Source organism: Exophiala mesophila (genome assembly GCF_000836275.1).
Source record: "Exophiala mesophila strain CBS 40295 unplaced genomic scaffold supercont1.3, whole genome shotgun sequence".
In the NCBI taxonomy this organism is placed as follows: Eukaryota; Fungi; Ascomycota; class Eurotiomycetes; order Chaetothyriales; family Herpotrichiellaceae; genus Exophiala; species Exophiala mesophila.
Genome location: NW_015622506.1, coordinates 4,973,149 through 4,983,602, shown reverse-complemented (window position 1 = coordinate 4,983,602; position 10,454 = coordinate 4,973,149). Strand labels below are relative to the sequence as shown.

General features: G+C 49.4%; 3 protein-coding genes across 4 annotated transcripts; all 3 read left to right on the top strand.

Moving 5' to 3' along the window:
* Positions 1–1,654: 1,654 nt before the first annotated feature.
* PV10_05247 lies at positions 1,655–4,618 on the top strand. 2 transcript variants are annotated; one of them, XM_016369878.1, is made up of 6 exons: positions 1,655–1,878; positions 2,295–2,480; positions 2,553–2,773; positions 2,831–2,935; positions 2,997–3,900; positions 3,972–4,618. In XM_016369878.1, exons 3-6 carry the CDS (start codon positions 2,580–2,582, stop codon positions 3,972–3,974), a joined length of 1,206 nt encoding a protein of 401 aa, XP_016225666.1. In that variant the 5' UTR covers positions 1,655–1,878; positions 2,295–2,480; positions 2,553–2,579; the 3' UTR covers positions 3,975–4,618. The 2 variants fall into 2 exon arrangements, with proteins under 2 accessions (XP_016225666.1, XP_016225665.1); XM_016369877.1 differs by having other exon boundaries at positions 1,655–2,239.
* A 699-nt stretch (positions 4,619–5,317) lies between these two features.
* On the top strand, positions 5,318–7,188 carry PV10_05246 (uncharacterized protein; the record flags this gene model as incomplete). The annotated part of the gene is made up of 1 exon (XM_016369876.1): positions 5,318–7,188. The coding sequence occupies one exon, from the start codon at positions 5,318–5,320 to the stop codon at positions 7,130–7,132; it is 1,815 nt and encodes a 604-aa protein (XP_016225664.1). The 3' UTR covers positions 7,133–7,188.
* A 2,373-nt stretch (positions 7,189–9,561) lies between these two features.
* On the top strand, positions 9,562–9,972 carry PV10_05245 (uncharacterized protein; the record flags this gene model as incomplete). Its single annotated transcript, XM_016369875.1, has 1 exon — positions 9,562–9,972. The coding sequence occupies one exon, from the start codon at positions 9,562–9,564 to the stop codon at positions 9,970–9,972; it is 411 nt and encodes a 136-aa protein (XP_016225663.1).
* Positions 9,973–10,454: the final 482 nt, after the last annotated feature.

Here is a 10,454-nt window from a genome sequence, read left to right as displayed (position 1 = left end):
GCCCACAATAGTGACAGTCAGCCTCTTTTAGGCATGGCATCGACTTCAACAACTGCTGTGTTCAGTAGACCTATATTCATTGTGGATGTTGTCAGTTTAGTTAGTTACTCTTTTGTTCCTGGTCTCTGTCTGTCTCGACTGGTTGGTTGGCCCGAGGGGCCTGATGTGTAATTGAGTTTGGATAGAACAAATGTCATTGCACCACTAAAGGATTGACACTGGGCTAGGTGATGTGCCATTTGCCATTTGCTCTCGGCGTTGTTGTGGTGTCGATGCCGATGCCGGTGTTGTAGTTCGGATGTCCGTGTTTCTTGCTATAATGGGGCGTTGAGATTGGGATATACACTATAACATAACAATGCTCTAAGAATGTCAAAGAGGCTTCAAGAAATCCTTCCTTCGACATTGTCGCATTGTTCCAGTTTCGGTGCTATTGATCATAAACCCCGATGGGCTTCAGAGATGGTCACTCTGACGGCATGTCAAGATTATGTCAAATGTCCAGGGTCTAGGTCCTTCTGTTGCGTGCGACCCTGTCCTTCCTTCCTTGGTCCAGCCAGCCGCTCCTGCTCCTCGTGTATGAAGTTTAGCTCCAAGCTGCCATTTTAACGGCGGACACAGGCATGCCAGGTGGTTCTGACAGCATTCAACATTGACTTAGATCCAAAAGAATCCGACTACGTGTCCTTTACTCTCTGCTCAAAATACTTAGCCTCTACTCCGTAGGTCTACAATTTTCTGAGGTCTTGCACGAGGGGCAACAAAAGGTCGGAAACTTACTCCTGTGGGGACATCGGTGCCTGCAGCTCACCCGCTCTTGCCAAGTTTGGGCACTAAACAGGATCTAGGAAGGAGCACTACGTACATGGTGTTTAGAACCGGATTGATGCTGGGTACCGTCTTTCGAGTCGAGTGCTCTGTTGCTGGATTTGCACAGGAGAATAATGGTGTGTAATCATCATATTGTACTCTCAATTTCTCGTGGTGCAAGATCAAAGCTCAAGCAACCCTAACAAATATATTATGTGAAGCAAGAAGTTTTGTCGTTGTTCGCGGGGCATGGGCATAAACCTCCGGGCGTCATTGCTGCCTATTTGAGGTGCGCATGTGACAGCATAGGGCATGGTAGTCTCCAGACTGCCCTATTCGCCGGAGCCGGAAGCTCTGACAGACATCGTGGACCCCTCAGGCCCCTCTTCGCGGGACGAATTACGCTAAGGAACCCATGGTCGTTGGCAAATATGGCGTTGATAGGGTCAGATTGAGTACGGGGGAGCCCCTCGGTCTGTGAGATCCCCGCCTATTGCAAGCTTGTGGTGAGGCAGCCATGCAGATGAGAATCGGCCTCGGTGGAAGATGCCAGGTGCCAGAACCCTGGAAGAAGTAGTAAGAATAGTGCCCAAGCTGCCCAAGAGTGACTCTCTTTCTGCCCCCCAACTCCAAGTCCAAGCCCAATCCCAAGCCTAAGCCCAAACCCAAGCCCCAAAGACCCTCTCTTCAATCCTCCTCCACCAAGCTCCCTCTCTCTCCCTCTTCCCTCTGCTCTACTTACTTTCAACTGCGCTCAACCTTATTCCTGCACCCGCACCTCCACCTCGATAACCTTTTTTCTCTTCAACTGGCCCTCTTCCTCCTCCGCCCTCTTCTGTCATTTCTCTTTTCTTTCCTTTCCTTTCACCTCCCACCCGACTCATCTGTCATTTTCCCTTCCCTTCTACCCATCTTCTTGTCTGCGCGTCCTCTTAGTTTTGCAGTGCTACTTGCTTTCTGCTCCTCTTTGTCGCCTGCTCTTCTCGGAGTTTCTCGAGTTCGCGCCGTGATCTGTGGCTTTTGGCTATATCCATCTAGCCCCCATCTACAACCTGCGCATTTGATCCGGTACGTCAAGCTCTTTTGTATTCTGCACCCTCAATTCCTCGACCGGTCCTGGCCTCAGTCTTGCCATTGCATCCAATGCAAGCCCCGACGTTGTGGCGACGGCGCAGCTTCGCCGACATTCTGCCTCAGCCTTCCTCGGCCTTTTCGCTGCGACTCGCGACCAGTACCAGTACCAGTACTGGCGCAACTGGACTGCGACAAAACACGACTCTAAGTAGACATTAACGCGACATGACAATCCCACATGCCCTCAAAACAGATCGTAACTGTTCAGTCAAACTACCCGCCAATCACCATAGTCGCCTTCCCACAATCTTCAAAATCTTCACTTCACCTTGTCACTATCACCATAGCGCCATCAGTTTGTCCCCAACCTCACAAGACACGCGCTGACTTTGTTTTAATTCTCTTTTTAGATCCACTTCAGATCCAATCTCCTCCAACAACCTTCCGTCTTGCCTTGCAGCTCGCGACCTTTCAAAATCTGCCATTAGGTTATTGTTCTGCGACAAGAGTGGGCTTAGTGTTTCGCTTGCTCAAGTGTACATTCATAATCTTCGCACTTCAATACACGAACATCCTTCTTCAGGACCTCACTTCTGGTAACCCTACCTCATTATGATCTCCAGATCCGCAGTTCGGCTATAACCCGCGACACTAACTAACCTCCCCAGGTTACTCTCTGTCCGCTGATCCTCAAAATGTCTTTCGAATTCGGTCAATTTCCCAACAGCCAGCAGGATGGCGCTCCTGGTCAAGGTCCTCCTCCTCAGGACGGCGCCGCCCCCGGCCAGCAGCAAGATCCTTCTGGGCAGCCCCCCATGCAATTCCAGTCCCCTGATGGAAGCGCTCCTCAACAAGCTGGCCCTGGTGGCGAAGGCAAAACCACTCTTTGGTAAGTCGCATCCACCCACCTCTCTACCCTACGATCTGCATTCTAAACTTGTTGCAGGATGGGTGAACTCGAGCCTTGGATTGACGAAAACTTCGTCCGCAACCTCTGGTTTCAGATGGGCGAGCAAGTCAGTGTCAAGATGATTCGAGACAAGTTCTCTGGGTACGTTGACACTTCCCCCGCCACTGCGGCAAATACTCTTTTCTGAACTGATCTTTAGCAGCAATGCCGGATACTGCTTCGTTGATTTCTCATCTCCTCAAGCCGCCGCCAAGGCTCTCCAACTCAGTGGCCAACCTATGCCAAACTCCAGCCGCCCCTTCAAGCTTAACTGGGCTTCCGGCGGTGGTCTCGCCGATCGACGAGACGACCGTGGTCCTGAGTATTCTATCTTCGTGGGTGATCTTGGCCCCGAGGTCAACGAATATGTTCTGGTCTCGCTGTTCCAGAGCCGATTCCCATCTTGCAAGTCCGCTAAAATCATGACTGATCCTCTTTCTGGAATGTCCCGTGGTTACGGTTTCGTTCGATTCTCCGATGAGGGCGACCAGCAGCGTGCTCTGAGTGAGATGCAGGGTGTCTACTGTGGCAACCGACCCATGCGCATCTCCACCGCCACTCCCAAGAACAAGGGTGGTCCCATGGGTGCCGGACTCAATGCTGGTATGAACATGCCTGGAGCTGGCGGCCCTATGGGCTATCCCCCTATGGGAGGACCGCCATTGGGCTACTATGGACAACAGCAGGCACAGCAACCCCAGCCTATGAACCAATTCACAGACCCCAACAACACCACTGTCTTCGTCGGAGGTCTCTCAGGATATGTCACTGAGGATGAGCTGCGTTCCTTCTTCCAAGGATTCGGCGAGATCACCTATGTGAAGATTCCTCCGGGTAAGGGATGCGGATTCGTTCAGTTCGTCCAACGCCACGCTGCAGAGATGGCTATCAACCAGATGCAAGGCTACCCCATTGGAAACTCCCGCGTCCGCTTGAGCTGGGGCCGCAGCCAGAACAACTCTGGACCTGCTGGCACCCCCTACCGACCCGCCCCTCCCCCACCCATCTATCCATCAATGGGTGGGATGCCCCCTGCACACTCGTACGGCAACTACGCCCCTATGAAGGTAAGGCGCGACCCCTTTGTCGCTGGCGACGCGACATACGCACAAGACATGTGACTAACTGAGACCAACAGTGATTTAATGAAATGTCGGCGCAGCAGGCGTTCATTCATTGCCGTCCACTTTTTTGTTGAAACGAAACGCCGCCTTTTCTTATGTCCCTGAAGCAACGCAGTCGAGGTTTTAGCGTCATCGTTGGATGGGAGGTGGTTTGTCAAACAAAAGTTTCGTCGTTTTCACTTGACGAACCCCGCTTTGCTCTCACAATTTTTCCGATTGTCACTTGGCTATGTGTACAACATCAACAACATGGCATTCGATTTCTAGTCACCAAGACGATCCCAACGAACATGTGCATGCGCTGGAAAACGGTAACGGCATGATAGTGGGGGCATGGGCAACCGAGCGTTGAAGATGGGTGATGACCGCTGCTCGTGCCTGGATGTAGACGTGGACGACTCCAGCTGGCGGAGAAGACTTTCCTTATTGTTTCATTCTTTCCTTAGTCACGTTGACCGACGAAAACGTCTTTTTGGCCACGAAGCCAGAAGCATGGATACCAAGAGGTAACCCTGACCTTTTCCTTCAAAAAGGAGTCTGGCATCAAGCATACGATACATGACAGTGCTACCATGAAAACCAATTGACCATTAAGTAATGTCACATGTGCCAACCCACATGCTGACTTTGGTTGAATCATAATTACATCCATGGAGCTGAGGAGCTGACTGTTTCAATCTGTTGTGACTGTGACTATGTGACTAGAACGATGCAGAGCATGTAAACACATATTGACGATCTGTTTGGCATGATGACGACTGTCCTGGACAACCAAGGAGGATCTGCGTGATCTACTTGTGTTCCCTGTCTGGATGAGGATGTTCTGCTTCAAGTCCCGTGACTTTGTGATGAGCTTTGTGCTGGTGATTATGTTTCACTCCGCCATACCGGACAACGGTGGATCATAGACAGGTCTACCAACCCCACACGCCAAGAAACCCCGACAGTGCCTCTCGCCCCTCACGTGCCACTCCCACGACTCTGACCTCGGAATTTCCTGAAATGCCTTGATACTTCTCCAATTGTCTCGGTCATACTCGGTACAGACTCTGACTGAGGGAGACCTGACTCTGTGACGCGTCACAGAAGGACTGCAGATCCAATCCCGTCGGCAACATGTAGAATATATTTCAAGTGAGGCTTGTTGCCTCAGTCAACTCGACTACAACTACCATCTGCTTCTTGGAGCGACTTTGTACAACACGTGACTTACTGAAGACCAGCAGATCTTCAAACAGCCACCGTCATGACTTCTCGACCCGTTCGAATTGCAGGTATGTTGGAAGAACACCTTGTGCTCAATCTGTTCCCGCTGACAAGTTGAGGGGCTTCGGGCTCTGCATCCGACCGCCGCCATGCCATGGCTGCCTTTGCAAAGGCATATCCCTCAGATCCAGTCGACGTCATTATCAGCGACTATATGTCAGAAGTCAATATGACTATTGGTGCTGCTCGAAAGGTCGACAATGACGCATTGACTCCAAATCAAGGCAATGCTTTCATCGGCGCTGGCCCAGCCTTTGAGGCCTCCTTTCTTGAAGCCTTGGAGCCAGCACTGGAGGATCTGGCCAAATATGGTATCAAGGTCGCTGTCAACGCCGGCAATGCCGATACCAAGGCTCTCTATGATATTGTTGTTGGTATGATTGCCAAGAAAGGCTTGAAAATCAATGTCGCTTGGATCTCTGGCGACGAGGTTCTTCCAGCAATCAATGCGGGTCTCAAGGATGGCACATCCACCTTCAGAAACATCTATACCGGCGACATTCTCTCCTCCTGGAAGTTCAAGCCAATCCATGCCTACGCATATCTTGGAGGCATGGGCATCGCTGAAGCCTTCTCCCAAGGAGCTCAGATAGTTATCTGCGGTCGTGTTGCCGATGCATCTCCCGTCATCGGTGCTGCTTATTGGTTTCACAAGTGGCAACGATCCCAGCTCGACCAATTGGCTAATGCATTTGTTGCTGGTCATTTAATTGAGTGTAGCAACTATGTCACTGGCGGCAACTTCACCGGCTTTAAGAGTTTGGAGAATAGTCCAGGTGGATGGGTGGATATTGGCTATCCGATAGCTGAGATCTCAAAGGATGGATCGGTCGTCATCACCAAACAAAAGAACTCTGGAGGCATGGTCACAATCCACACCTGTTCTTCTCAGTTGGTGTATGAAGTCCAAGGACCTTGGTATTACAACAGCGATGTGACGGCCGTGCTCGATCAGATTTGGTTCGAGCAACTTGGACCCGACCGTGTTGCCCTCCACGGTGTCAAGTCCTTGCCTCCACCTCCAACGACCAAGGTCGGCTTGACCGCCCGTGGGGGTTTCCAAGCCGAGTCTTGGTACTTTATGACCGGCCTCGACGTTGAAGAGAAGGCTCGAATGACAGAGGCCCAGCTTCGAAAGAGCTTGAAACCCTATTCAGACAAGTTCACCTCCCTTTCTTTCAGTGTGCTTGGTAGTCCAGCGAAGGACTCTGACAACCAGAATGCGGCTACCGCCATTTTCCGCATATTTGTACAAGCCCCGACTGAGGAGGATATCGCACCACAAAAATTCCTCCGTCCAGTCATCGACAACATCATGCAGGGTTACCCTGGCAGCACCTTCCACCTTGATTTCCGTCAAGGCATTCCAAAGCCTTATTACGAGTACTACGTGACTCTTCTCGATCAATCCAAAATCCAACATGTCGTTCACTATAATGGAAAAGACACTCTCATCCCTCCTCCGCCGGCAACCAAAACATTCCCACAACGGCAACCTAGCCAAACAAGCGCAACTCTTCAAGTCGACATGAGCAAGTTTGGACCTACTGAACGTGTCCCACTAGGAACCATTGTAAACGCGCGGTCAGGTGACAAGGGATCAGACTGCAACTGTGGATTCTGGGTTCGCAACCAGGATGAATACGTTTGGTTGAAGAATCTTCTCTCGATTGAAACGATCAAAACTCTACTTGGCAAAGAGTACGACACTTCACGAACACCAAAGATCGAAATTGATCGTTTCGAACTCCCTAATCTGCGGGGCGTGCATTTCTTATTCCGAAATCTCTTGGACAGAGGCGCCACCAGTACGGCAGGAGTAGATTTCCTAGGGAAGAATTGTGCCGAGTTCTTGAGATCGAGATACGTCGACATTCCAACAAAATTCATTGCACGAGGGAAGCTATGAAAAATGCATGATTGCTTTCTTAATGTACTATGACAAACTATTGTCTGGAATGGTCGACTCAGACCGCATATGACGGGACTGTCATGTGAATGGCCTGTGCATAGTTGACGACTTCTAGAAGCTTGTTTGGCATGATGAATGACTGGGCTTTGGTATGACCGTGCCACCACAAACGGGTTCATTTGCTCAGCTCTGCTATATAGTTTCTTGTTCATGCCTCTATATCATCTAAGCTGCTGTTAAATACAACATTCGTCTAAGCTTACCTTTCATCCGTCCACGCACCAGCGCAACCTACTAACACTTAATATTATCGACAACGTCGACATAACGCCAAAATTCGGCCTTCCACGAACCCCTAATTTTCTCCCCAAAGCTACATCTCCACTTAAATCCAAGTCGATCGGCCACTAAGTCAGTCCTATCAAATCCTACTAAAGTAACCAAACCACTCCTCCCGAAAATCATTCATCCCCCCATCTACCCCAAGGGGAGGGACAAGGGGGAATGTGCTATATCCCTGGTTCAGCACGAGAATGTCCCATCTGTCATCGCGAGGAATTCACCTACTATGACCCCGTGCGGTGTTTGACGTACGAGCGATGCAAATGGCATAGAACGCCAAGTTCTGATCTTCCAAAACGCATTCATGCCTGGTTCGAGAAGAGAGTTTGTAAAGCATGTTTGGATGAGCGGGAGAGATTGGGGATTTCGGAAAAGTGGTATGACGATGATGATGTCGATGGGGATGGAGGACATCGGTCTGGACGAGATATCGACAGTGGCTCTCGTGGCAGTGACACAAAGCCCGATGAGGGGAAGGGCAAGTATCGGTCAACTGATCGATCGCCCTCTCCTTTGAATGTTAAGCCTTCTTCATCAACACGAGACGATGGAAACAACAAGCTCGACAAAGGGAAGGGAAGAAATCGATCAAGAGATCGATCGCCCTTCCCTATCGATTTTGAGTCATCTTCATCAAGACGCGACGATGCAGGCCACAAGGTTGACATGCTAGAGGGCAAATATCGATCAACTAATCGGTCACCCTCTCCTGAGAGCATCCCCTCATCATCATCGAGACACGCTGGTTCAGGACCAAAAAAGCCATCTCGTCGCGTTACATTCGTCGACGTGCCTGAGGAAGATGAACACAAAGACCGTGATCACCAGAAAGGAGAATCTTCTCGTCGTCACGATCGCCATCATCGAAAACACAAGCCCAAAAATTCATCCAAACACGGAGATCAGTCTAATCGGCATGGATCTCCCAGTCGCTCACCTCATTCACACAATGACTTTGACACATCATCAGGCCATGTTTGTGTAGTATATAAACGCGATCTACAAGGCTCTCCCAGTCACTCACATCAGTCACATAATAATGACTTTGACACACCACCAAGCCATGTCCGTGTAGTGTATAGACGCGATGCGCAAGGAAATCTGCCTGACCCTCCACCAGGATTTGAATATCGACGTAAAGAATCAAAGTCGAAAAAGAAATAGATTTGTCATTGCTGGAATTAGATTTTGCGTCGGGGTTCAGACATGGTGTCGGAGTTGTCTTGGTTGAAGTGATTAGATACTGGGAGGTAGACGTGTGAAACCAAGAAAGCTTAATGATGATGGTGCTGAAATGTCCATATGGTACTAATGGTGGCATCACTTTAGGCAGATTGTGAACTAGACAGTGGCTTGATATTTCTTTGTCTATCAACGTGGATCTATCAGTGGGATCGACGGGTCATGTCTCGGACATAGCTTTGTGGGAAGGCTCGGGGTGAATCAGAGATCTCTTGTTTCTCTGTGTGAGGTAGATCGATTTCAACATCAATTCAATACAGTGGCGGATATGCTTTGTTCTTATGAGCTGGGCATTTCCAACTCTTCAAGGGGTTTACTCATGTTTGTCATCGATCCATTGACACACTTTTTATCGCCAGGTTTCGGATCATGTTCAATGAACTGATTGTTATGCACCATCTAACGAGATTCCAGGCATGGACTTCTCAACATGTATCTTTCGCTACAATTTCAGAATTATGATTTTCTTTTCAAATCATCCAACCATTTTGTCATCTGAAAGATAGTCAATAGCTTCGAATATCACCTTCCGCAGCAATAAACCAACTCCCACCAGGTCAATTCCTCAATTCATCTAGATCACTCTTATCTCACACATTCCAAAGATCCCAACTCTTCGAAACATGTGCTATATACAGAGAACCCTTACTATTTGTCGTCAGTGTGAAGAACCGATTGGTCGTCCGGTCATCAACACCATTTCATGCCCACCAGGCTCCAATTGCCGCGCTAAATACGATCGAAAACCTCTCACTTGCATCACCACTACCAACGGTGACAATATTTGTGACAAGTGCAAGAAGCGAAACTCGACCTACCTCCATCTCATTGGACGTGTTCCCATGGCTGTGCCTCCCATTGAAGCGAAGAAGCCAGAAGCTCGACAAGGTGAGATTGTCAAGCGTGGAGAGCTGGCATTGGTGCGCAAGGGCCACAATGGCACTACTGGCGATAGAGGAAAAAAGCAAGAGATTGTTCGTCGAGATAGTCATCACGGCCGTCACCATGATCATCATCATCATGGTCGTGATCATCATCGTCGCGAGGTTCCTGATCCTCAATCTCCACGTGTTGGTATTCATCCGGGACACATCATCCTTCTAGCTAGACGAGTCCGTGAAGTCCGTCTAATCCCATTCGTGCGAGTTGCTGGATCGCGTCGTATCGAGAGACGTCAAGGTCGAGATGAACATGAAGATGAAGGTCGTGATCGACGTGGTCCGCGAGAAGAAGAGCATCGACGACGTGGCTGAATAGCATTGATGGTTAGCAGAGCTTGGAGGGGCTGGAGGGAGAACAAGTGGGATAAGGCAGACTGGGGCTTAGATGTGAAGATTGCTAAGAAGATATTGGGTCTCTCAAAGGAAGTGAAATGATACACTTGGATAATAATTCGTGAACAGGCCTGTACTGCTTAAGAAAATCCTGAAAACAGTTGATGGCGAATAAAATAGTCAAATCCTTAAAAATCAGTATCACGGCAAGAAATGGTTCCTCCAAGTCTGGTTAAAGGTCACATCGAACACCCATTTCCCGAAGAGGTTTACCACTTGAAGTCCAGTCGGCAGAGAATAAGCACTTATATTCTTCTGATTATACAGTCAACCACAAGATCAAAGGCTGATGCCTCATCAAGCAAGCATTGGGCTAAGCTTTTTACCCAGCCCCGCGTCTCACGTGATATTGCTAAAGATAGCTCTCCACAATTCTTTTCCAACCCCTCCGTCAATGGTGG

Bases quoted from the DNA above. Each gene is read 5' to 3' on its own strand.
- PV10_05247 (XM_016369878.1), top strand. From the start codon at position 2,580: ATGTCTTTCGAATTCGGTCAATTTCCCAACAGCCAGCAGGATGGCGCT. The intron at 2,774-2,830 runs GTAAGTCGCATC...AACTTGTTGCAG, and splicing joins GAAGGCAAAACCACTCTTTG to GATGGGTGAACTCGAGCCTT. The intron at 2,936-2,996 runs GTACGTTGACAC...GATCTTTAGCAG, and splicing joins ATTCGAGACAAGTTCTCTGG to CAATGCCGGATACTGCTTCG.